Source organism: Crocodylus siamensis, chromosome 4 (genome assembly GCF_052110815.1).
Source record: "Crocodylus siamensis isolate JL-2025a chromosome 4, ASM5211081v1, whole genome shotgun sequence".
Lineage (NCBI taxonomy): Eukaryota > Metazoa > Chordata > Crocodylia > Crocodylidae > Crocodylus > Crocodylus siamensis.
Window position 1 is genome coordinate 113,009,145 of NC_143398.1, and position 27,382 is coordinate 113,036,526.

General features: G+C 44.1%; 2 protein-coding genes across 21 annotated transcripts in view; one reads left to right on the forward strand and one right to left on the reverse strand.

The window, feature by feature from the left end:
• The window catches only part of RAD52 (RAD52 DNA repair protein), a 28,907-nt gene extending 3,215 nt beyond the window's left edge, over nt 1–25,692 (reverse strand). For 3 of the 6 annotated variants that reach the window (XR_016441865.1, XM_090043414.1, XM_090043413.1), the window contains exons 1-11: nt 25,619–25,692; nt 16,379–16,466; nt 15,187–15,288; nt 13,248–13,341; nt 11,050–11,117; nt 10,645–10,763; nt 10,466–10,541; nt 2,733–2,926; nt 1,663–1,799; nt 939–1,019; nt 78–323 (exon numbers count right to left, since the gene is read on the reverse strand). Coding sequence is in view for 2 of the 6 variants with exons in the window: in XM_090043414.1 (XP_089899540.1) it covers nt 78–323; nt 939–1,019; nt 1,663–1,799; nt 2,733–2,926; nt 10,466–10,541; nt 10,645–10,763; nt 11,050–11,117; nt 13,248–13,341; nt 15,187–15,288; nt 16,379–16,465 (1,204 nt within the window). In the remaining 4 variants the exon portion in view is untranslated. Of the gene's footprint in view, nt 1–77; nt 324–938; nt 1,800–2,732; nt 2,927–10,460; nt 10,542–10,644; nt 10,764–11,049; nt 11,118–13,247; nt 13,342–15,186; nt 15,289–16,378; nt 16,467–25,568 lie in introns of those variants that run through there. The other 3 variants (XR_016441863.1, XR_016441864.1, XR_016441866.1) reach the window with 3 other exon arrangements.
• Nucleotides 25,693–25,751: 59 nt separating this feature from the next.
• The window catches only part of ERC1 (ELKS/RAB6-interacting/CAST family member 1), a 478,195-nt gene continuing 476,564 nt past the window's right edge, over nt 25,752–27,382 (forward strand). For all 15 annotated transcript variants that reach the window (XM_090043415.1, XM_090043421.1, XM_090043417.1 and 12 more), the window contains exon 1: nt 25,752–25,889. The gene's annotated coding sequence lies outside the window, so the exon portion shown is untranslated. The remainder of the gene's footprint in view (nt 25,890–27,382) is intronic.

Genomic DNA, 27,382 nt, shown 5'->3' on the forward strand with positions numbered 1-27,382 from the left:
TCACCTTCCAAGAATTGCACTTCTCTAATCAAGAGCTGCATTATTGACCTTTGCAGATATTACACAGCTCCACCCACCTGCTGCATGCTGGTTGGCACAATGGCTAAAAGTCCTCTGCTCAGCAGACACTTGCCAGGGTGTAGGCCTTGGACACGGTTTGTGATTGCTCATCTTCTGAGGAGTCTTGCTCCGAGTAGTCATATGATGCTGGCCAAGAGGGGTTGCAGGAGCCTGTGGCTGGGCTAGCGTATCTGCCATTTTGTGGCTAGCAGCATCACTGAGACTGGTGGCCTCTAGAGGAATGTCCCAAAGTTCAGGGTCATCTGGAACAATTCAAATAGATATGCCACAATGAGGGAAGAAAGCTGTGACATCACAGGGATAGAAATCTAACACCAGTACAACCCCTTCCCAGACAATGGCAAATGGAGAAGCCAAAACAAAACCTTGGCAGTTTTTACAGCAATAGAAACTAAGTGACCAACATCTGAAAATTAATCTGTTGCTCTGTGTGAGACTAACAGTGGCAGTAAAAAGGGATGGTTAAGCCTGCATCACTCCTCAAGCTCTTGGTAAGGGGTGGGGAGGGAAATACTGGAACACCCAAGATGAGGGGGTGGCTCCCAAAGGTGTTGCTAACCAGAAAGCTAGTTATTCCTGCCACTTCTAGCACCTGTGTGGATAACTGCTGGAAGAATAAGGTCCTCTGAGCAGGAAGGGTCAGAGTGGTACCTGTCCCAGTCAGTGTGGGGGCAACTCATTCCCACACCCTCCATCTTGGTTTTTCTCCAGACTATGACTATTAAGAGCATACGATTCTGCAGCTTGCCACAGCCAAGCCCATGCCCTTGTCCTCTTCTCCCAACACCCTGATATGGCTTGCCTGCCCACCAGAGTCAATGCTGTTTGCCACAGCTCAGCTGCCATGTTTTGCTGACCTGCAAAGAACTCCTCTTCTGCACTTGGTTCCTGTTGTGCTGTTATTGGAGTGCTGTGCTTCACAGGAGGAGCTGGTGGCACTGAGTAGCATGGGTAACAAAGGGGAGAGATTCATGCAAAGAAATGCTCGTGGGTACCTCCACCTCCCACTCCCTTCCTGTTTTAGGAGAAGAAAGTGAATGTGTTCAAGACAAGTAGGAAGGGACTAGCCACCTGACTGCCAATCCCAGCCTCTTATTAGAAATGGGGAGTGGGGGAAAGGAGAAGTAGGATAAGGACAAGTGGACTACCCTGAGGTTTCCTGCACCAGGAATTGAGGGATGCTGCTTTCAGCCATGCTGCCTGACGGTACAAATACCCAAATTTTCCCTATCACGAGACAGTGGCAACTTTTGCCAACAGATGGGGATGTGCCTGTGTTAATGGTAGTGACAGCCAATGGCTGTGTTATAGAACGCTCTAGGCTGATCAGAGCACTGCAGTTTGGCCATGTTGGGTGTGGGCCTCTCTGCCACTTCAGAAAGAACCTATGCTTGTTCAACAGGCAACTAATATCTAGTCTCTTCTTCTTTTGATCTCTCTCTCTCTCTCTCTCCCTCTCCCCTCTAGCTCTCTTCAGTAAGTAAAATAGTGGCAGAGTTAGGAAGCCAAGAAAGGGTCCTGCACAACTACCTCCCCTAAGTGGATGGTGTTGGAGCTGCCAAGTCTCACTATGCATCATACCCTGTTTGCACACTGGAGCAGCTATTGGGATCTGAAGTTTTTTCTCCATCTGCTCCCGGAACTGCTGCTGTAGCTGCTTCTGCCGCAACTTCCGCTGGTAAGTAGCATCACACTCGGTGGCTAAAGAGTCTGTGTTTCTGCTCCCACACAATAAATGCACCGTTAACAATGTGACTTCAGCAGGTTTAAATTATGTACAGTAGGGATGTAAACATCAATGAAAGCAGGGAAAGTAGATTAGTTAGTTTTGCTATGGTGCCTTCTGCACAGAAGTCTTCAGATGCTTTAGAAGCACTGCCTGGTTGCTAACCTCAAAGATTTTGTGATTGTGATGTTACTGTTTCATAAATAAGAAAAAGTTATTGGGGAGGCTAAAACTTGTTCCTGCAGGAGGTCTGTGGGTAGAAACCAAATCCTCTGACCCTGAATCATGAACACAAACCTCATTCTTACCCCATGTCCCACACTCCAGGAGCAGAGGCTGGTTTGAATGCTGCCTGCTGACCACATCAAAGGGTAGGCCAGGCCTCAAACTATTGCAGGCACAGGAAGTGCAGACAAAAATAGACCCAAGTACTTTACTTTTGTACAAGTAAGAGTCTGGGAGCCTCATGATTCTGCTCCCACCCACTGAAGCACTGCAAAGACTCCTTGGTTCTGCCACAAATGGGTAGTACAGTAGGCTCTAGAGACTCCCTTAGGACCAATTGTGTCCTATGAAAACACAATGACGACTCTGGAGGGAAATATGGTGTAACAATCATGGCTGAAATATACAGAGTGAAATACTGCCTGCGTTAAGGAGACAAGATACAGAATACTGCCTGTGGAAAGATCCACCTCGTAGCCATCAAATGACAGAAGGTGAGGTTTACAAAGGGCTGGACTGAATTTCTTTTAAATCTTAGAAGTACAGGGTGAGTGTGTACTGGGACTTGATGGGGGAGGGCAGGAGGGAACAAAGTGTGTATATTTCAATCCAGCACAAAGGAACACCTGAATGTGGTATGAGCACTTATTTTTAGCACGGCATAAATGAAGTACCAGACCTCTTGGGGTAACAGTCCCACCTGGTGCTGTGTGGATGGTCCTGTTCCATTCTGTTCAAGGAAGCTTCTGCCTGATCAGATTTGCAAGAGAGCGCCATCTCACACTGCTGCTGCCCTGCACTCTGCTTCTGCAAACAGCTGTTGTATCTTGCCTTCTCTATTGAGGGCTCAAAGTCTTGCCTTTTAGCTTTGGCCACATCCAACACAGGGAAAATCTAGTAAAAGAATTGGGAGGAAAAAAATCCATTCAGAAATTTTCCTTCCCTTATCAACTTGGGTAAGCACCCATAAGCCTTGTCTACCTGGCGCAGTTACAGCAATTTAATTGTTCTGCTCTGAATGCAGCTGTTTATCTGTAACTAGCTGAGATGCATCCAGCAACTGTGCGAGTCTGAATAAGCAGCTCAGCTATGGTACATAAACCATAGTGTACTGTTCTACATTGGTTATGCTCTATGCTTTTACTTTTAATTTTTTTTGCATATGCCTTCTGGGATGTATACTAAAGCCACAAGAATTCTAGACCTAACAAAGTTCTATGATTCCTCTTGACTTTCATTAATTTTGTTGGTGAAATATTCAAACTGATGTCAGACTGCCTGAAGGAGCTAGCGGGAAATGGTGTAATCATGAGAAGCCTTAATATGAACAGGCTAAGGCACCTCATTTTGAGCTTTGCAGGCTGATGGACTTGGGTCTGTGGTTATATAAGACCTGTTGATGCCATGGCAATAAGGTAAATAGAGGAGGAAGAACAGATGGATTTAGCTGAGCAATTACACTGATAGCCATGTGCCTGGAGCACCTTTATTATGTGGCATGCTGCTTACAGGCTCAGCTGAACAGCACTGACTGGCCTACGAAGGTAACGGGACAAAACCAGGGTAACAGCTCTGGTAGCAGAACTTTAGGATGACACAGGCAGCTTTCCTAGAAACCTGAGAAGAGCAGCTGTAGCAAAATAACAGGTGTGTCCTTAGTAACATGCTTTGCAACACCATCTGGAGGTTTGCCATGCCTCCCAACTGCAATGTATCACTAACTAATACCAATGGTATTGGTCAACTGGCAGGGATGCTATCACAGAGATTTGCAATCCTAGGAGTTCTGCTATGCTAGGCCAAAGCCTGCCAGTGCACAGGAGGTAACTGGTTTGAACAAACAGAATTCACTTAACTGTTCTTTGTCCCCTCTCCACATAAGGTCAAAGACTATGGACTGGAAGAAGTGTGTTATGATGCTGAAAGGCCTGCTAAATTGCTACAGTGGACACCAAGTGTGGTCTGGAAAGGAGACTGCTTCTGAGAATGAGCAAGGGAACTTTAGCACTGCAGAAAATTGTGAATGTTAATGGAATTAAGAGCTGCTCATTTATAAAGGGTAAGCTGTGACTAGAGGGTTTGGGCTTCCTAGATGGCTGGACAAGCTGAAGTGGCAGCTTAACTTCATGCTCACCAAATGCAGAATGTCTATGAAGTCTGCCTGTGGAAGGCTAAAGAGAGCTGTAGTGGATTCAGAGAAGCCTGGACGTTTCTCATTTTTCTGCATCTTGTATGATAGGTGCCTGCTTATTCTGCACAACACCTATGTGTCCAACAAATCCTGAAAGATGGCTGGGCGCAGAAAGTAGAAAGACGCTCAAAATTAGGACAGCTAGAAAAGGCCTCCTGCAATAAAGTCCAAATAGTCAAGTATGCACGATACTACTTCAATGAAAGCAGAGCAGTGCAAGTTTAAAACCAACAGGAGTGAAGTATTACAAGGAGGAATCACAGAATTCCTGAAGGTAATGTATATAAAAGGTTTTCAGTCTCTTGTGGGGGTGGATGCAGTAGGAAGGTTCTGAAATTAGATTCACTGAAATGTGACCTGAAACAGAATCACAGAAAATTAGAGTTGGAAGGGACCTCAGGAGGTCATCCAGTCCAACCACATGCTCTCAAAGCAGCACCATCTCCAACTACAGGGCTTTGTTCCAGCCAGGGCTTTGAGTCAGGCCATAAGGAGATTCTACCACCTCTCTGAGTAACCTGTTCCAGTGCTTCACTGCCCTCCTCGTGAGAGAATCCTTCCTAATATCCAACCTAACCTTCCTAAATAAGCCCAATTCCCTCAGCCTCTCTTCATAAGTCATGTGCCCCAGCCCTACTTGTTGCCCTCTGCTGGACTCTCTCCAACTTGTCCACATCCCTTCTGTAATGGGAGGCCCAAAACTGGATACAATACTGGGGAATAATTACTTCCCCCCAGTCTGCTGGCAACCATGCCCCTAGTAATGCAGCACAGTATGCTAATTGCCTTCTTGGCAACAAGGGCACACTGTTGGCTCATATTCAGCTTACTGTCCACTGCAATCTCTTGCTCCTTTTCTGCAGAGCTGCTGCTTAGCCAGTCAGCCCCCAGCCTGTACTAGTGCATGGGCTTGTCTGTCCTAAGTGCAGGACTTTGTACTTGCCCTTGCTGAACTTCATGAGATTTCTTTTGGCCTAATCCTCTAATTTGTCTAGGTCACTCTGAACCCTAGCCCTACCCTCCAACATATGTACTATACCCCTCAGCCTGGTTTCATCCACGAACTTCCTAAGGGTACACTCCATCCTATCTTCCAGACAGGTATTGAAGATACTAAACAAAACTGGCCCTGGACCAACCCCTGTGGCACTCCACTCACTTGATACCAGCTGCCAACTAGGAAGTGAGCCACTGATCACTACTGTTGAGCCTGACAATCCAGCCAGATTTCTATCCATTTTACAGCCCATTCATTGAACCTATACTTCCTTAATTTGCTTGCAAGACTGCTGTGGGAGACTGTATCAAAAGCCTTACTAAAGTCGAGGTATATCATGTCCATTGCTTTCCCTGCATCCACAGAGCCAGTCATCTTATCATAGAAGGCAATCAGGTTGGTCAGTCATGACTTGCCCTTGGGGAATCCATGCTAATTGTTCCTGATCACTTTCTTCTCCAAGTGCTTAGAATACCCTGGTGATATGTTCTCTATATTCTGCAGGACATTATTGTAGTACTTAACATTTGTAATTAAATGGTCTCTATCATGGCTGTTTGCACAGTCTTCCTTTCTAGGGCCATGCATTCCATTTTGATCACTTGGGAATACTCCAGCAAAGCTTCTCTTCACATCTGCTTTCCTGATCCTATGTTGCAAGACATTAAACATTTCATGTTAGTGTGTTGCATTAACTTTTTTTTTCCTTGTAGAGAGATTTTCAGAGAAGCAGTTAAACTCCTATGAGTGACTGTAGGGGCTAGGAAGACCTGGAAGAAGGGAACTTACATACTTCCCTACTTCTCCCAATTGTCATATTGAAACGTTTCGTTTTCTACTGTGTCCTTTTCCAGAAGGGAAAGCATTTTCCAATTTACCTTCCTATGCCATAGGACCCCTCTACTTTTCTGAAGCTGTGTGCCTAACTTCTTCATTCTTGTATGAAATGGGGGCTATAGAGCACATGCTTGGAGACCTCTCATTAAAAGTGGGTGTGGGGTGTTGGACTCTGCACTTTTGCACACTGCCTTACGCTGAAGGAAGTTATTTGGAAGATCCCCAGGAGGTGGGAGTGCCTGGTTCCAGAGATCATTCAGTAAATGTGGAAGACAAGCAGTGCAAGGATGGTTCCATCTCCAACCTGGTCAAAAACGTAAGGAGAAGGCTGTCTCTTTCGGTTGTGCTGGTGATTTGGTTTTGCCAGGTAATATCTTTGCCTTAACTTTCTTCATTGTTGGAACAGGTTGGCAAAAAGTGTTGAGCAAAATTTAGGGTTCTGCAGTGACTTATACGCCAACTGCATTATAATGCCTTAAAAGTATCTATATATTTTGAAATGCCTCAGAACCATTTAGGGGAATCTCTAAAGTTCTGTAAACACTGAGTGCACTGAGAAGAACGTGGACTAATTTATTTTTAAATGTTCTATATTTGGGCTAAAACAATGACATATATATTGTGTTTTGCCTCTTTAACCCTGTTTTGTAGTAGTAACAAGAAAATACTGTAGGTGCAGGTAAATCGAACAGCTCAAGAAGTAAGCAGTAAGTATAGCTAATGGTTGAGTGATTTCATACTGCGGAGAAACCTCCAAAGAGGTTTGATTCTCCATCAAAGAGACCTTGTCAAGTAAAATGGGTATCCATGGCGGGCTTGGAGCAGAGAGCAAGGAGAAAGCAGATCAGTTATGGAGGAGGGTATAGACATGGATTGTTTGACTGGCAGTTGTCATTTGTGGGATGAGATACTGCAGAAAAAACAAAATGTCTAGCCTGAATACAATAGAGACAATGCTGGGCAGGAAAGGGTTAAATGGTGAGAAGACAGCAGATGCTCCAAACTCTGCCCAGTGCTATATTGCACAGTCTATAACTAGGAAAAGCAGTTTAAGTCTTTAGCTAGATGTACTGTGATGCAATTTGTTATTTTTTTGACACTGCTTCCCATGCAGCAGCGTCAGGTAGGGTGTTGATATAGCAGTCCTCCATAGCGGTTCTCATACTGCTGTCCCCATGGGGTTTTACCCTTGTCTACTGAGACAAAGATGGCAGTTGCCCCAATAATCCTGGTCAATCCAATAGTACATTTAGGATTCAGGTTGCTGTTGGTGGTTTAAGATAGCTATGTTCTTTGCAGTGCTTATTCACATCACTCTTAGCTTTAACAAAATTAGGTCTACTGCTCTTCGTATGGATTAAGATACCTTGAGATGCCTCCACTGGAACTCCTATTCTTTGATTCAGCACTTGGGAGTGTCCCATCAACCTGCTTTGCTATGACAGTGGCCTGCAGATGTCTGTGTTGCCATCATTTTTCTTTAGGTAGGACAGGATGTGCATTTCTCTAAGTACAAGCTCTTTGAAAGAGTCCATGCAGAAACATGTGGCAGGGAGGAACGGCTGCTTGCAATGGGCAGGTTAACTCCTTACTGTTGGTAGGCATCAAGGAGTGCCCCTTTTCTACTGTGAACAGTCATTGCCTTCTTGGGTCCACAGTGATTATAGCTTTTTCCCACATTGGGCACATACTCTAGCCAGTTAAATCCATGCAAGGTCTTCTCTGGCCTGATGGTGCCTGCCAGTATTTAAAACAAAAATAACATCTGGTCCAGATGCTCTCAGAGTAGAGAGCACACAGGGAAAGAGGTCAAATCTGGTGTGAAACAGTTCAGCATGGAATACTAGCTGGAGAACTGCCACCAGCACAGTATATAGGAACTGGTCCACATGAACCTTAATGAAAACTCGCTTAGTGCAAAAGTGGATTTATTTCTGTTCCAAGGAGGATTATTTCCTACAACCTATGGTATCAAATAAATTACTGTAACAACAGTTCTGGTGTGGGTACAGGATACTTCAGCACAAACTAACAAGTGTTAGTACAATAGCAAGGCTTCAAGGGATAGCATCTTGTAGAAGTATTTCTTGTTTTTCTTCTCTATCAGTACCTCTCTAACTGTTCTCAAAGGGCATACGTCTAAGAGAGGATGGCAATGTGCAACTGATACTAGCATTGGACATTTCCCATAGCTAAATGAACTGCAGTTAACCAGGTCAAACAGCCTCCTTTCACTGAAAAGCCCCGAAATAATTTATTGTCAAACCTTTTCAGCAAAAAACAAATCTCACCATTAAACCAGATTAAATAAAATTAGATTAATTAGAAGTAAAATGTAAATGATTCCCATACACCAGACACACTCCAGCCCACACCCATCACTATACCTGGTGATAGATACCTCACACTCACACGTGATAGGCTATTAGATAGGTGGGAATATGAGCATTATGGGTTACAGTAGGTAAGAGTGTCACAAGAAGAGAACTGTGATATTGGATTGTATTAACAAGGGTACTGTATATTAAAAAGGTAAATATTGTTTTTCACTACCTGACCCAGGCTAGCTCAAGTTCTCCAGTCCCACCTGGATTACTACAGTCTAAGAGAGAAACTGGAGAGTGCTCAAAAGACACCAGACAGGCTGAGAGCTAGGCCTGTTTAGCATCTGCTGGAGAAGAGAGAAGACTGCATGCCAAAGGGTATTCATCAAGAGAGCCACGTCCTGTTCTGATGAAGCATTAGGCAGCACTTGACCTCTGGAACAAAAGGGCCTGGAACCAAGATTTGTCTGCACCTTTGGCTTCAATTTCTCCTTCTAATATCATCATGACATGTTTTTAGTTTTAACCATTAAAGTGACCTGTTACTCTAGCTGCCTCTGACCAAATCAGCAAAAGCCAAAGGACCATCAGAACCAGTCAATCTTAAAACAAGCCAGACATGCACAAATTTGGGGATTTGCAGTTTTTACATTTAATTCCCCAGGAAGCTTCAATACTGTATTTCAGTTGCAATGTAGTGCTGAGTAAGTCCATATAAATCAACAGTTCCAAGCCCACTCTCACAATTTCAATATGGCACCTTACGGTTCTTATGGATGCTTTATTCTGTTTCCTATTTTAAGGGAAAGAAAACCCAGGTCTCTATTTCCATATGCAAATTTCTAGTAATCCCTTCAGATTTCTGCAGCAGACTACAAATTCCTGTGGTATCACCAAGCATAAAGAATCTGGAAGGTTTTTACTATAATGAAAATTAATACTACAGTCAGTGTGGTCAACTGCAAAGCTGTGTTGACATTAAATCCAATTCTACTGAGCACCTCTATTTTCAGTGCTCTGTAGACTGTACATTTATATATGGCAACACAATATGGCAAATGATACAACTAGAGCAGGGGTATCAAACTTATCTGGGACCCTGGACCAGATCTGGGTTGCAAGGGTCCTTGCAGACTGGATCCAGCCCAGGACACAAGGGCAGCTGCTGTGGCCACTGTAGCAGCAGCAGTGAGGGGTCCAGAGTTTGTGGTGACAGTGAACCAAACTCACTGCTGATAGCTGTGGCCAGTGGGGCCAAAAGGCCCTGAATTCTGCAGCAGACCATACTGCCCAAGCTTTAAGGGACCCACTGGTAGCCTGTTGGCCAGCTAGAGTGACTTTGCAAACTGGATCCAGCCTGTAGGTCATATGTTTCACACCCCTGAAGTAGAGCTTTTGAATGCTTTGAAAAGGGGAAAAATATTGTGAACGCTACAGTAACCACAGTGGTCTGAGATGCTGAATATATGTGCACCTAGGGTGGTATCTACACTGACTACAAGATTAGGATCTTTTGAATAGCAGTGTCCATCAGGGTTGCATGTACACCCTGCTTCTTCTCATGCACTTAAGTTATAAGGGGTGGATTTGCTATGATTGTGTTTCAGTTGCCTCTCAATTTGAAGCCCATGGTAGGTGAGGACTATGAAAATGAGACTGTGGGTGGGTTGTTGGATCCATGCTGACCACATTATCATTGTTATCATGCAGCGAGCAATTTTTCTTTTCTTTGAATATGCTTTGGGAATCCCAAAGCAGGTGACTGGCAAACAATGCATCTTAGGATAGTGAGAAGGTGTGTCATCTACTTTGGTCAGAGAAAGGAGTGTTGTCCTCCCAAATTTGGTCCTCAATCCAGCAGCTACATATAGAGAACAATTCAGATTATCTAATAAGCACCCAAGGTAGGCTGTGGAATCATCACTGGAGACAGAGCTGAAACCACACAATCAGCTATCAAGGATAGTTTAAGCATAATTGTTTCATTTCCTTTCACTAACTTCACTGGACCAAAGACCAACCAGAGGCTCCTTATAACCTCAGTTATTCTGCTTTTCTTTTCTTCAAAATTCCACCTACCGCACCTGACGAGGAAGTTTATTCACTGCTTGCAGGTAGTCTTTGTCCAGGATGCAGTTCCCAAGCACATTCCCAAAGCACCTATGGGATAAGACAGCACACCATGACTAAGAATTTATCATCTTATTCTTACATCGCCTCCAATGTGTGCAAGTTACAGCATTGCACACTGATACCCACTTACCTGAGTGCCCTCTTCAGTCCATCTGTCACTGCTTCCTTTCTTGCCTTCTCTAGAGACAAGGCCTTAGACTTCAGTCCCTCACTCACTCCATATCCCACATCTTCATGGTATGACCCATCCTATGGCATGAATTAAAAATACTGAATAGGCTCACTTGTAGTCCTACAAACTTATGTCTCTGTGTGCCAATTTTTGCTTTCATGTACAATTGATTATAAGTCTTGACATGTCATGTAGATTCAATAGAGTGGATTGGTATGTTATAGTAGGATTAGCTTTCCAGGAACCCCCAGTAACTTAGTGTATTACAATCTAGTTCCATGCTTATGACTATACTGTCAATCATGGCTCTAAGCAACTATAAGATCAGCAATAGATGCAGCAAATAAAAATTCATCAACTTACCTTAAGTTGAACTTTAACAAATGCACAGACCCCCACGTAGAATCTGCCATTGTTCAGGTCAACAAAATCTGGAAGATTGTTAATACAGTTATCCAAACAGCATGGCACATGGGGTGAAACGTCTGACACATTTAGCTTTGTGGAAAGCAAAAAATTAAAAACTAGTAAAAAGGAACTTATTCATAAAAGTGTGAGGGGCAACACATTTGCAAAACATACAAAGTACCAGGGGCACCCGTTTTAGAGCTGAGAGCTTGGCATTGCAGAGTGTATTTGCTGCTTCTTCAGTGGTGACATACTGTGTAGACATATTCTCCAAAAGTAGAATCTATCTGGACAGTTACTTGAACAATAAATAATTATTTACCCTAGAAGATCAATGGTTCTTCAATATTTATTTTTCATACAGATTCCTTGATCTACTTTTCTTTCTTGCTACTTCAGAGTTTTAACCCCATGTGATTCTGTATTAGTGAAGGGTACACCCTACCCTTTGTCTTCAGGTGGATATCATGGGAAAACCAGATGCAAGTTCAGCCTTGATGGACTTTGGCCAAAAAAAAAAAAAATCCAATTTCCTCTGTTTGGGGTCCACAATAGAATTTGGAGTGCATCTTTGAGTTACTGTTCACATAGCCATTGTTAAGGTAAATAACTGTCCTTCCCCTGGTCTCTTGCTGGGACCTATAAGTTTAAGAAATGTTTGTATCAGTCTGTTTCAACACTACAGTTCCCTGCAGAGAAAGAAAGTAGAAGAGCTGAGGCATTACCTGCACTACAGGCTTCTGCTCCATTTCTATATCTTGCCAATTCCAGCTAAGATGGACTTAACCTGGCATTGTGTTAACCTCCTTAGGTGTAAAAGATCTACTAGTCTGAGGGTGATCTGGCAGCATGCTTCTCAGATCTTTGAAACACAGGGGCACAACTCTGGGCTTCCTGAACAGGTCTTGTTACTGAGGGAGTCGGCACAATCACACTAAGACATCTAGTTTAGGAGCTCCTGAACATAATTCTTGCACCAGACTTAAGAAGATACAATGTCAGTGTTAAAAACTGCTCAATTTGAACCAAGCTGAGTTTCAGTGTAGAATGTGTTGAATGGATCTTAATAGTTTTTTAATAGCATAAAGAATCTGAGATTGCTTCTCTTCTCTACCCTAGAGGGTGAAACTAAGGCACAGACCACACACAATTTGGATGTGGCCCTTCAGACAGGCACTTGAAAGCTTTGTTCAGGGTCATCGTGGTAACAATGCACGGTGCACATAAACTGAAACTTGTCTTTTTACTGGCAACTGCAACAGAAACTAAGAGGTGGGGAGAAATAACTGGACATGAATATGAAATAGAGTTCTGGCCACAGCCTCAAAATAAATGGGTTATGGCCAGTAGATTCATTACCCCTACAGCGAAGCAATAGTACTTCCTAAATATTAAGAAAGCAGTGAAAACTTAACTGAAACAAAACACCACCCTAATTCAACCAAAGGAGAGCAAAGTGAAGAAAGTATGGGGGATGCTTCAGCATACCAACTCACAAAGCTTATAATGATTGGAAAGAACTTGGGGCAATCAGTACTGTCCTCTCCTACTTGACGCCTGGCAGTGAAGAGGCAGTATGTCTAGCACAAACACGTAGCTATGCAAAATGTTCTGAGCTTTTGCACCTGAGCACGGGGATGCATAAAAGTAGCCAAAGACTCTTAGGACAGGATGTTTGTGAAACCAAAGTGCTTATTAGAAAGACTTAAGAGGTGGAGGGGGCAAAAGTTGGTATGTCTGTCTTTTGGGAGAGCAGCTGTAGGCAGACATGTTGCTGAGGTCTACTGGTGGTTGAACAGGCAAAAATTCAGTTGCAACTCCTTTGGGCCTAGTCATCGGCACACAGATGGATGATTTAGGAATAGGATTACTCAAATCTGGGCGTGCAAGTATAAACTTAGGTTTTCTTTATACCAAGACAGGTGCTAAAACACAGACATTCCACCATTACCCCATTCTGCTAGCTCTTCACAACTGTCAAGGAACCGGAAAACTCCATCTGCTGCTTTTACAGAGAGAGTCACATTAGAAGTATGCCTCCCACAGTTTCAAGTAGTCAGATTTTGGAAGGATGAACCACAGTCTATCACTTCACACCTTCAGTGTGAAACAGTGGGAATGCAAATTCTCTAACCCCAAGAGAAGATATTTACCGACATTCTGCTGAGTAACTGAATGAGCCCAGCCGTTGAAGCCAAACATCTCATTGGCCAGACTGACGACCCTGTGACCCTCGATGTAACAAACCTAAAAGAAGAATGAATTCAGAAATTAATGTAACAGTCACAGCTGCCCTGCATGGAGATGCTCTGCTGATTTCAGGTAAGATTCTGATTCCTTGAATGAAAAAGGAAGAGAACAAACCTGCTACTGACAACTAAGATAGATTTAATGGACTCAAAGGGAAAAAAATAAACGGCATCTAGCATTTGTGTGTTGTGAAGCCTTGTGTATTCCATGTACTGAACAATAATGTAACTGATAACTCTCCCATTTAAGAATAAGGAGACTGAAACACTAAGGGACCTCTCCAAAATGTCAAGGACTAAGTGACTAAGGTGCCAGAGGACTGGAAAAGGGCCCATGTGGTCCCCATTTTCAAAAAAAGGAAAGAACCACCCAGGAGATTATAGGCCTGTTAGTCTTGCCTTGGTCCTGGAGAAGCTCTTTGAGAAAATTATCCAGGTTCATATCTGTGAGGGGCAAGCAGGGGAGTATAGGCTTAGGGGCAACCAACGTGGTTCATTAGAGGCAGGTCCTGTCAGACCAACCTGGTGGCCTTCTATGACCAGGTCACCAAATCCTTAAATGCAGGGGTAGCAATGGGCATAGTCTTCCTGGACTTTTGGAAGGCCTTTGACACTGTCTCTCACCCCGTTCTCATTAAGAAACTGGGGGACTGTGGATGGGTCATTTTTGACCTGGAGGGATGTGGGCAGTGGGGTCCCCCAGGGCTCAGTCCTCGGGCCCGCACTGTTCAACATCTTCATCAAGCGACTTGGACGAGGGGGTGAAAAGCACCTTGTTCAAATTAGCAGACAACACTAAGATGTGGGGAGAAGTGGGCAAGCTAGAGGAGAGGGACAGGCTGCAATTGGATCTGGACAGGTTACAGGGGTGGGTGGATGAGAATAAGATGGGATTCAATACTGACAAGTGCAAGGTGATGCACCTAGGGAGGAAGAACCAGCACCATACCTACAGGCTGGGGAACTCCCTTCTCGTCAACACAGAGGCAGAAAAGGATCTTGGAGTCATCAAGTCCAAGATGAATGTGGGCTGTCAATGTGGGGATGCAGTCAGGAAGGCTAACTGCACCCTGTCATGCATCCACAGATGCATCTCAAGCAGGTCCAAGGAGGTGATCCTCCCCCACTATATGACATTGGTCAGGGTGCAGTTGGAGTACTGTGTCCAGTTCTGGGTGCTGCACTTCAGAAGGGATGTGGACAGCATGGAGAGGGTCCAGAGGAGGGCCACTCATGTGATCAGGGGACAGCAGGCCAGGCCCTACGAGGAGAGACTACGAGACCTGAACTTGTTCAGCCTCCGCAAGAGAAGGCTAAGGGGATCTGGTAGCCGTCTATACACTGGCCAAGGGAGACCAGCAGGCCATGGGAGAGTCCCTGTTCCCCCGAGCACTACTGGGAGTAACAAGGAATAACAGCCATAAGCTGATTAAGAGTAGATTCAAGCTAGCTATCAGGAGGCACTACTTCTCAGTCAGGGCAGCTAGGATCTGGAACCAACTTCCCAGGGAAGTTGTGCTCACTCCTACCCTGGGGGTCTTTAAAAGGAGGCTGGATAGACACCTTGCCGGGGTCATTTGACCCCAGCATCCTTTCCTCCCCATGGCAGGAGGTGGGATTTGATGATTTGCTAGGGTCCCTTCCGACCCTGCCGACTATGAAACTATGTCCGAGCTAAAGCTGGAATTTACAATATCATATTCCTGGACTTATTTCTCTAAATGCAATGACTATGGAGGACTAAACACTTTTTGTCCCAAAGTACTTTATAAGCTTTTCAAAGTGGAGAATTTCTCCCCCACTAAAAATTAAATAATGTTGCCATACACACACTCATTCATACCTTCTGTCCTCCTCCAGCCTGCCGGCTGCTGATGTATTCTGGACCAAGTCTTTGACGCAGAGCATTCTGGATGGCCTGGTATTCATCTGCTGTGTACTGGTACTTTAATAGAAACATATCAGAATGTGATAAATTTAGTTTCTTTATTATATTTCCACATTCCCACATAATGCCATTTTTGTTTTGCTGTCTTCCAAGAGAAGGTAAGTAATCCATACTCATGCTTCAGGATGTAATTGGTAGGGAAAAAGCTCAGGGAGGAATTAATTTTGCCCCAGGAGCTGCATGCTGGCATTTTGCCTTACATAAGACAGTCAGTTAGGCGTTACTTCTGCTTACTGCTGAGACAAAAATGTTACTTAAGCTCTATGTCCACTCTGCAAAGAAGCAGGCAGACCTAAATCTGTGAACCCTGAGAGGTTTAACAGCACAAAACCAGAGTTCCTGCTTTTTATTGATACACCAATGCATGGGACATTCTAGCTCCTACATGAGGCTCTCTTCTGCCTAATGAAGGAATGAAATGGGCTTCTCCAAAAGGAGTGCTATCCATTCCTTAGCCAGACAAAATTTGTGTGGTATTTTAAACTGGAGAGATTGAGGGACCCTCATGCTATACTTATTCTTTCTGCCAAAGGAATAATTTTAAATTGTATACTGTTTACTAGAAACTTTAATATGCTAGAAACATTAATAACTTTAACTCTCTTTAATATAGGTTTTAATTCTAATTTATATTTCAATACAGTGTATCATTTAACTTTATTATGTATCAGTGCCATTTCTTTGTCTGGCACCAATACATTATTCTGTAACAGTAGGAAAAAGGGGGAACAGGGCATGTATGTATCCTGTTCATTTGTTGAATACATACAGATGTCATGGGGAAAAGAATTCATCACTTATTGTGAATGATAAACTTAATCTGTATACAATTTGATTTGTTCTAATGGTTGAGGGAAGGCAGCAGTCTTCTCTGAACTGGTAGAGAGAATTCATATAAATAAGTGAGGCTGATGCATACTTCTTGCTCTTTAATTATCAAAATCAAAGGTTTTATCTGTACAGCCCAAATAAAACTAGCTCTGTTAAGGAAGTATGTAGTTTTATTATCACTGGGAGAAAATGTAATGGAAATGAAATTACTACAGGTGGGCTGGAAGATGACTAATCTAGGTGGAGAGTTACTGACCTGTCCAAAGTACACGGTGGAGCTGGCATTGCTGGAATTTCTCTTGCTGACATGGCTTCCACTGCCTGAATCCTGACTTCCAGACATCCTTATAAATGGGGGGTGGGAATAAAAGTTAACATTAGACACAAAGCAATAGAATCCATAACCCCACTGAAGACTTCTACAATGAGGAACAGGAAAGTCCCAGTAGGTAGTGCATTCCCCTCCACATGTGTGGAAGAAAATCCCCTCATTGGGGATGTGCTGAATATCAAATCAATATATGCTATTCATTTCAATTTAAAAACCAAAACACAGCACCAGTAGGAATTCAGATGCAATTTGTTCTTCCTTTTACTGCATCCCAACAGCAAAACAAACCAGTACGTACAATGCAAGATATTGTAGACTAAGTTTTAAGAGAAGTAATTTAAATTTATGCGGGTACTGATAGGTGTTAACGAGAATTCCATAGTCTTTTTTCCATTCGGCAGGGAATCAAGGATACCAGTCTAATCTATCAGTCAGAAACGCAAGACATTTTTCAGACAATGCTTAGAATCCCTCTCCCCCCTGCTATACATACGTAAGAGGTGTTCCTTTAGATAGTTCCAGGTTATCTGGGCATTTGACTTGAATTATTATAACTCCTCTTTTAACTTTGATCCTACCAAAATACATAATATTTGAGGAAGTTGTAGATGCTCTAAGTCTCATTCATTTTGGTTTCATTGTAAAAATGAAACACAAAAAGGAGAATGCATTGTGATGCACAGTGCTACCTAAGGGTTTGTTGCTGTTGGTTCTAGTCAAGGGATCCTGTTATTTTTTAACATATGCAGAGTTCTTCATTTTAGGGCCCTGACTGTTTTCTTTCAATGATGACAACTGAAAATTCTCTCTGAGCTAAAAGAAAAGAAAAATTGACTAGCATGAGATACTATGACAAAATTCCAGGTGTATCTCTAAGGAGAGAGAAGTTCAGCTGAGTTGTGTGAAAAATTTGTTTCTGAGTCACTAGTGTGACAGTGTGCACAAACTAGACATAAGTCAGGAAAGAGTTAATAGGCTTTCGGGGGCTTATCGGTCTTGTCTTGTCATCTTTTTTATTTATAATATTATTAATAGTTTTAAATCACTGAAAATACATTTCTAATACTGCATGGAAATATTTAATTAAAAACAATGGCATGCAGGTATTACATAAGAATCAAAGAGATCAGAAAAGGTGAGATAAGTGTTCTTGCATTGCACAGGATAAGAAATATGAAATTATAAACCAATAGTGCAAAAAAAAAAGAGAAATAAAGCTTTTCTAGATATAACTGAGTACAGCAGCTTGCTCATACAAGTGAAAGAATTAAAAAAAACCCAAAACCCACATCTTGCTATCCTCTCTTAAACCCTTCTCCTCCAAGATTCATATTATATTTGAGATCTGGCAAGCAGTAGTAATAGGATTCAAAAGTTATAGCTAACCCAGAGGCATGAGCTTGATGATTAGTATTCATTTTAGACTAGTGGCATTTATTAATTTTGCCTGACATCACATTGCCTGAAGCTATATTACCCCATTTCACAAATGGAGTGAAGTTGGACACCCCATGGAACACTGAACTGCTATCAAATTTTTGCTGGTAATTCAGCAGATGGCACTCTTTCCCCTGAGTTGGTAGTGAATCAATACCCAGTACGGGGAGATGCAGGTTTTTTTAGCCAAGATAGAAAACTGATGCAGAAGAGCCGAAATGACACAGGTGAATTGTTTAGAGAGGGGACAATCTTTTTATGTGTTTGTACAAGGTTGAGCATGAAGCCTTAGTTTCTCTAGGATAGTGGTTCCCAACTGTTCAAGGCACCTCTAGGAAAATACCAGCTCTTAATTTTTGTTCTTTTTTGACAACAAAGTAACAAATAACAGAGCAATTCTCATCTTTGCATACTATTAAATGGATGATTCCTATTCATGCTCTAAATGGGATCCCATGGTAAGTGAAATCTAAAGCAGAGCAACTTAGCTTTTTTCATTCAAGGGAAAATTGCCCCAACTTATCTTCCAATGGGATATTTGCAGACTTAGGGGCAGCTACTGCAGAGCAGCTAAAACACAGAAAATTCCATAATTGGCATGTAATGTTGACATGTGAACATTAAATGCCAATTATGGGGTCACATGAAATGGTCGGTCTGTAGGTGGAGATGCAACTGACAAAGCTTTGAGAACTTCTGCTTCAGGCATACAAAGACACAATCTAGTTATTTAATAACAAAGTACATAGGTAGGCACCCTTTGGATGAATGTAGCAGGTATATCTAACCAACCCTGTCACTAATTCCCCAGTTTCTAAAAAGAAAAAGAAAAGACATTTTGTAGGGAAAAAAAATGTTAAAAGCAGCATTGTATCTTTTGACCCTTCTACATAATGCGGCCCATTGTTAGTAGTTTAAATTCAAAATGAGATCCTGCTTTTGAGTGAGTTCCAAATAGGGCATGGGAATCAGTTTGTGCATGTCCAGTACTGGGAAACTGCCTAACTCATCAAGCAGCATTAAAAATCCCCTGCATTTTCCAACTATGACATCAACTGTGTTAATCAAATCTATATGCCTCTGCTTCTTTATTGTACTCCTTAACTTGATAGGTGTGGACACTTCAAGGTAATAAAAGCAGAATTTATCATCTAAGGACACTGAAGATCCAATACTTGTTTCACTTGATTATGATAGTTTTCACAGGGAATTTCTTTTCAGTGTAGCTCCATAATGCTCCCAATTCAATTTTATCTCATCATTGTGAAACAAGGCTGCACAAATAAAAGGTTGTGCATTGTGCTTCAAAAACATCAGGACTCGTGCTATCCTGATTTAGTAAAAATTCTATAGCCAACGACACATTTAGATTCTTCATGCCTGCTACTGTAGTAATTTAATACCATAGAAAGTTCTCTTTATAACCTATTTCAATTACTTGTAATTTTTTTTGGAGGGAGAGAAAGTAATTGTTTTGGGAAGACCAAATAGAACATATTTATATTTCTATATTATTCTAAGAGCATTTAGGTATGTAGGCATTCTTATCTATTGTGGCAGTGAGTTCCACAGCCTTTATTCTCTGTTCTGTCTGTTCACAAGTCTCCTGGTAGTGATTCTGTTTCACTGTTCAAAATTAACATCACACTTGTAGGTCGCTATAGTCAAAGATACATATTCACTAAATATGTACATGGAAAATGGCTTTGCCATTCATGATGCTTCCCCCCCTCCAGCATTTCTTTACTATGTAATAAGAAGTTTCTTTAAGACTGGAGCTGTGGTTTGCTGAGCAAAAATATTTTGCATTCTTTCAATAGCTTTCATTCCACAGAGCCCACCCAGAGCAAAATGGTCATACACGTAGGCAAAAAAAGTAACTTATCTGGTACTAGAGATAATTTAGCATACTTTTGCCCAAGACTCCAATTTATCTAAGAAAAGGAAACCAGGGAAATTATGAAGGGTATTTCCTCCTAAAGGATCCCATACCATTTTATAACTCCTTCCCCAGTATAAACAATATATGCAGACTGCTTCATCCAATACTGAAATGCTGCCAACTTTGAAGTCCAAGGTGGCAAGTGTTAAACGAAGCAGTACTGAACAGCAGTTTAAGACAAATGGGGGAAATATAGTATCAAATTAAAAGTACAAAGGGAATTTAAATGCAATGTAACTCTCAATTTGACTATAATTAGTATTTCAGGATAGGATCTGCATCTGTCAGAAAAACAGAAAAGTCGAGAGCTCCAGTTGTTTTCAGTGAGAATAAGTGGTACTTTACATTTCTATAGACCAGGAGTATAAAACTCATCTGGCCCTACAGACGGGAATGAGCTGGTCTGTAGGTTGGATAGGGCCCATGCTTCCCCCTACAGGGGTGATGCAGCATGAGTGCTGTATGTAGCACACGTCCTGAACCAGTCCACATGCTGCTTACAATATTCATGCTGGCTCAAGACCCTGCACTGCATACAGCACATGCTGGCCCCAGCCCTGTGTACAGCATGCAACACCTGGGGCTGATCCAGGTAGCACACTAATCATGGTGGATGGGGCTGGTTTGCCAGATGGGCTTGCGTGCTGTGTGTAGCATATTGGGTTAGGGCCTGCGTATGCTGCATGTGGCACGCTGGTTTGCGACACACAGGCAGCACTGCGGGCTGGATAACATGGCTCTATGGCAGGCCTAATCTTTGACACTCCTGCTGAAGACCATCAGAAGGATGGCTTCTGTCTTGCCTATGATACTCCCTACCACTGTGCCTCCATATGTAGTTGATACTGTACATGGACAGGGATTTCAAACTCACTTTGTGCCCTGGGCCAGAGTTGGACTGTGAAGCTCCTTTGTGGGCCAATCTGGCTTGGGGTATGAAGCAGAGGCAGCAGACCCAGCTCTGCCTGGGGCACACAGTGGCAGCTGGAGTTGCAGCCATGAACCCATTTCCTGTGCTGTAGGGGCAGCTCTGGCCCCTGCACAAGACATTCAGTGATGGCTCCAGCACAGCACGATGGTGAAGCCTGGTAGCTGAGGAGAGAGTGCTGCAGTGGTGGCAATGGGCAAAGCAGACTGCTTTATCCAATACTGCTCATGGCTGCAACTCCAGCTGCCACTGTGTGCCCCAGGCAGAGCTGGGTCTGCTGCCTCTGCTTCATACCCCAAGCCAGATTGGCCCACAAGGAGCTTCACAGTCCAAGTCTGACATTGTATCTGTTCTCATTTACCCTCCTGACACTGACTGCCATGTCCACCAGGGCCCAAAGGCTCTGGATTCTGTGGCAGGCCCTCTCCCCTGGCCAAGCCCCTCAACTTCTGGTTGCTTGCAAAATCCCTCTCACAAGCCATGGGTTTGACACCCCTACACTACAGAAGCTGACCTGAATCAATACCAGCTGCTACATAAGCTATGTTTTTCTTCGAAGATTTCAGTCAAATACTGATCCATTAACACTGTTAATCTTGTAGAAACTGACAGAACCAGAGCAACATGTAGGTAATATTCATACATTTTATACTAAGTGCTTTTGAAGCATCCTTTCTTTCTAGGAACATAGGTAACTCCTCCAATATCTGCTCATAATTTAGGGACAAAATCAGACCTGGTCAACATTCCCACTGACTTAAGTGGAAACAGAAGCTGTGTGAACTCAAAAACAGAATTTGACCATAAGATTTCTCAGACCTGTCAGAATCTCTGTTTACTTGTACTTCCAAGGTGATAACATCCTTCCTATGATATGGGAACTGATAAAAATTAACAGAGAATTTGGCCGATGAAAGTTGTCACAAATATTGCATCTCAGTGTAAAGCTTTTATTCCCTGCTTGTAGCCTGGCTTAGTGGTAAAAAAAACCCAAACCAACATATACTTTGTACTATAGTATCTCCACAATAATAGCATTTCTCTGAACTGTTCATTCACTAACAAAGATTAAGGATTTTATTTCTAGAATAATACAATTGGTATTGAACCATAAAGAAAAGGCTGTTAACCCCATAATGAAAATGGACATCCTCTTACTTCCTACTCAAAGGCCTATGTTTGTAGCAACACAAACTGCATTTATTATGAGGCAGACTTCATCATGACTACATGACTTTTTGTTTTTGTATTCAGTAAGACAGTCTTTCTAAAGAAAGACTAAGCCAGAGAATTAGTGCTTTTCTGATAGTATAGCCACTAAAATTCAAGAAAGCTACAGACTGTGCAAAGTAGTATATTACTTTCACAAACATGGACAATGGTGAACTGCAACGAAGAAACTGGATGGGCAAATGATAGAATACATATGTTGATACGAACAAAAACTTTTAAAGCTGTGTAACATATACATGTATGTACATACAAAACAGACAGTAAATCCAGGCAACCACAGGTATTCATCCATCTATTTAAGAAGGCAAGAGTCATAACCCATTTGCAGAATTAGAATACTTAAGCAAAAGAAGTGAAATTATACAGGCCTAGAGGGGACCTGCTGGGGCTTCAAGTTCAGTCCCTGCATCACCAGCAGTTAAGTCATATAATCTTTTTCATAAATGGTTTAAACTCTATTGTACAACTACTTGGGTTTCTTGTCTGCACTATTCCTGTTGTAAAGTTCTTCCAAAAATCTCACTGCTTTAACAGCTAGGAATATTCTACAAATTTCCAGCCTAAAGTTATGTGGTTAATCTCTATCCATTTGGTTTGTTTTTTTAAGCCATTTGTTCTTTTCTTCTCCTTGGTGACTCTCTCATGTTCTTACATCTAATTACTCTGGTTCCAATACAAATAATATCTTTCTACAACATGATTTAAGCCACATTTTTTATTTTGGCAAAAGTGATGCTATGTTATAAAGGAAACCAAATTTATAATGGAACAAAACCCCTACATTATACAATTCAGTATGGGATCTACAGGGGTTTTATTTTTATAAAATGGGTACACTCTCATTCACCATCTTGAGGGTTTTTTGTTGTTTTTTTAAAACAAGGCCACCGAGCGGGTACTGGAAGTGAAAAACACAGCACATGTAACTGCAGTGGCAATGTAGTTTTGTAGAATGTAATTACCAGAGTAGAATAAACCCAAGACAAAATCTACCACCCACTACTTTTATAATTTAAAATGCTGTGCAATGGCACTTAAGACACAAGTAGTTAAATATTTTTACATCAGATGCCAAAACAGCACTTTCAGCAACAGAACAGGTACAACCCAAATGGAGCAGGGAAATGAGTTTAGTGGTGATTAATACTTCACTCTTTTGAGGTCTAACTTTGCCTCTGTTCCACCCATGCTTAACATTGTCTTTCTATAACTAAGTTATTTAAATGTGAAGTTGGTAGAATACTTTAGTCCTGTGTAAGCCAATGCCCGTTTCTCCCCTTTGAGATCTCCATGATATTAAGAGAAGTAGATACACCTCAGCTTTTCACTCATACTTTGTTTTCCCTGATTTGCTAGAGGATGTGAGGTGTTCTTTGTCAGACTGCATTGTAAAATTTTGTGCACATATTTGCCAGGATATAGACTGGACTAATACACGGTAGTACAGGCAGTCCTCGACTTACAACATTGAGTTACAACGTTTCTAAATTGATACCATTTCAACTTTCTGATGTCAGTTTTGACTTTACAACACTTGATCTGATGTGACACCATGACAGCGAACAAGTTGCTGTGTCACCCATCTCCCTGGAGAACTTCTGTTCAAACTTCCTTGGACACTTTCTTTAAGAAAGCAGAGAAGACTCCAGAAAAACCTGCAGCCAAGACTCCTGAGAAGAACCACCACGAGCCCTTCAAATAGTCCAGCAAAGTCAACTCAAAGAAGTCCTTCCAAATCAATATGATTGCTATTTACAATATAAATACATTAGTGTAGATGAGTAATATAGGTAGAATAGATTGAGTTCAAAGTTCTGGATTATTTTTGGTGAAAACAGGGTATCAGGCTTTGGTTCAGGAACCAATCCCCCATTTATAACATTGTTTCCTATGGGAAAAAGGTTCTGATTTACAATGCTGTTTTCAGGAACCGATTGTGTCGTAAGTCTGAGGATTGCTGGTATGTTGTAGCAACACTACTCTTAGATTGCTAATAACTTCTCCTGAGCATCAGTTGCTTTTTTTTTTTTTTTTTTTTAATTAAAACCAAGTCCCTATTTTTTTTCAATGGTTAAAATGTGAACCAAAGCAGAGACCTCTATATATCAGTCTTTAGAGCAGTGGTGGGCAATTATTTTTGGTGGAGAGCTGCTTAATGAGTTTTGGTGGGCTGTGGAAGACTGCAACCCCTTGACAGGTATCCCACGCCCTGCTTGCCATCTTGGGACCGGAAGTCCCTGAACCCGCTCCCTACCATCCCTGAGCTTTACCCTGGGAAACACCCTCCCTTTGCCCCTGGAAGTACTCCTTTTGGAACTAGATAAAAACAAATCTCATACTAAAAGTCAAACACCTACCGTAACAGTTTCATTTTATTACAAAAAAAATTTGCTGCATTTTTGCCCAGCCCTGTTTAGAGGACCTGCAACAAGAGCTCTAAAAGGTCTAAACTACCTTACTTATCCTCAGTGAGTTATAAGCATCTACAGCAGAGGTGGGCAAAATTAAGTCCATGGGCTAGATCTGGCCCACCAAATGATTTTATCCAGCCCTTGGCTGCTCTTCTGAAGGTGAGCTGTATCTGGCCCATAGCTGCCCTGGGTTTCGGTGTTGTCCTTCTATCTTCCCCATGCCAGCTGCCTACAGAAGCAACTCCTCTCCATGGTGGGTCTGCCTTGTCCTGTCCCCCAGCCCATGCTCCAAAACAGGGAGTGCTGAGCTCCTAGCCAAGCTGCTGGCCAACAAAGTTGAAGCTTAGGTAAGGTTTTCCCCACTGGTGGGGGAGGGGGTGCGGGGGGAATAGGGCCAGCAGGGGCAGGAGCCCAGCAAGTGATCTGGGCTCTGCCAGGCCAGGGCCTGGTATGGGTGTCGGTGCTGCTAACATGCTGCTGTGCCTTGTTCCCGCCCACCGCTTCAGGCTGCACTGCACGGGCACAGCTCCTACCCAACCCCGAGTGCTCAGCACATGGCCCGTGGGCACAGGAGCCGGACCAGCTGCACCATTGTGCACATGAGGGCATAGTACAGCACCAGTCCGGCCGCGTGTTGGGTCCGGGGCAGGGACGGGGTACAGGGACGAGAGAGCCCAGCTTCAACCCAGCCGAGTCCAGATAACTCCCAGCTCCCAGCCCCCTTCTCGCTGTACTCTCTCCCCTGCCCCGGGTCCTCGGCATACAGCCAGGTCAGGTCAGCGCGATCCAGGCCGCCCTGCGCTCCCCTGGGAGCGGCCCTCGCGGAAGCAGACCCGGCGACAGCTCCGCGCCGGCTGGCTGGCCGGCCGGCCCGCCCGCCCAGGAAAGAAGAGGGAAGCCCCAGATGCCGCCGGGATACTGCTGCCCAGGGCGGGAGCCCGTGAGCGACCCCTGTGCCCCGCAGCGCCCAAGGCCTGCGGGCGGGCGGAGGCGGCGCAAGGCGGGAGCCGGGGACCGGCAAGGGCCGGGGGCGCGGCTAGGCACGCGGCGGGAGGTGAGGGTCGCACCGGCTGCCGTTACAGCGCGCACAGCCCCGCCCCGCCCTGACAGAGCTGACGTCACGGTGCTGCCCCACTCCCCCCGCTCTCGGGTACAAGCCGGTACCTGCGCGTGGAGGAGGAAAGAACAACCCAGTCCCTCCAACCGCCCCTCACCCGTACGGCGAGCAAGAAAAGTCAAACTTCCTGCCGGTCTCTGCCGAGTCCAATGGGGAGACTCTGTAAGTTCGGCCGCCGACGCATGCGCAGATGCCGAGTAGGCGGGGACGCGCGGGGTGACGAACGGGGGGGCGGGGCCTGGCGGCGGCTCGCACCGGGGGCGCGGGAGGGGCGGAGGAGCCGCGCGGGCAGCCGGGAGCCGGGTTTGCCTGGTGCTGCTGCCGCCGCCGCCGCCCCGCGCTCCGTCCCGGTGCCTGACAGGCGGCAGGTGAGAGCGGGGCCTACGGGCGGGGGTTGCCCTTGGAGCCGCCGCGCCTCGAGACCCCTCCCCCCCATCTTCTTCTTTTCCTCCGGCCACCCTCCCGGCCGTCCCTGGGGTGGGGGCCGAGTCCCGCCTGGGGCTGCCCCCATCCTGTTCGCCATCGCCCCTCCCGGGGGCCGGCCGGCCGGGCGAGCGGCGGGTGGTAACTGGCTCGCGCGGCCCTTAGGGCCTCCCCCGGGGGTGCCCCGGGGTCGAGAGGAACGGACGCCGCGGCCCAGGCTTTGCCTCAGGCCGCACCCGGCGCTTTGAGACGAGCCACGCGCCTCCGCTCCCGCATCGCCCGGCGGGGTGCGCAGCCTGAAGCCTCCCGGCGAAAGCCCCCGTGGTGCCAGGAGTCCCCTCCTGGCCCGTGGTCCCTCTTCGGGGTGAGGGGTGGAGGAGGCGGCAGCTCCCTGCGGGATGTGTAAGGGACTGTGTGCTGGGAGGAGTTGGTGAAAGGGGGAAGCCTAGAAAAGAGGGTGGTGGGAGGAGAGAAGGAAGAAGTAGGTTATTTGAGACACTTTAGATTTAAACTTAGGGTCTGATTCACAGCCCAGCACAATGACAAAGGTATTGGACAGTTTCCGGCACCCAGCAGGGAGTATTGCCTGCTGTCAGTTAAATTGGCACCCAGTGTGGTTAGTGGGGACAGGGGAAAAGTCAAAATCCAGAAACTTGTCTGTGTTAGGGTTGTAAAGGCAGGTCGGAAAATCATCCATTTTTATCAGTCATGCTTTACTTGAATTCAGCCACTGGTTTCTAAGCCATGATCGCTATTGGTGATGGTGCTGTGCCAAGTGCAATACCATTTTGAACCCGAAAGCTTGCTTAAATTTCCTCCCCACCAGCTATTTAAATTGGTCTAATAAAAGATATCAGATTCAACCAAAGAACCTTGTCTGCTTATACCATCTTACAGGTTTAATTCAACAGCTTAGTTTGGTTCATGGGTTTTCTGCGCTGTTTGATATGATCCAGTCTTTCTCACGTTGATTGGCTAACCTGCATTATGAGCTAATTCACCTAACATGGAGAAGTGATAATAGAGGCTTTGTATAGAGGTACACATGTTGAAGTCCTCTTATGCATGCTGGGGAATTGTACCTATTGCTATGGCAGGCCCAGTTTGTTGCCTGGTATAAATTACAACAATAAGAAATACACTTAACAGGCCTGAGGGTAATGGGTACAAGTGACTTAATACATGGCATCTCTCAGCCTCACTGTCTACTTTGTAACTAAATTTTATACGCCAGTTAACTGCTTAGTAACTGTAACTGCACCCATCTCCTTTGTAACTAGGTGTATTCCCTTTAACTGCTGCAGGAATAGTAGAAGGGGAAGCAGTTGTCAAGGGGCTCCTGTTAGAAGTCTAGAAAATGAGGGAGGCTAGTCGTGCTTGCAGTTGCAGTGCCAGCGCTGTTTTGGGTGATAACATATTGTGGATAAATGCATAAACT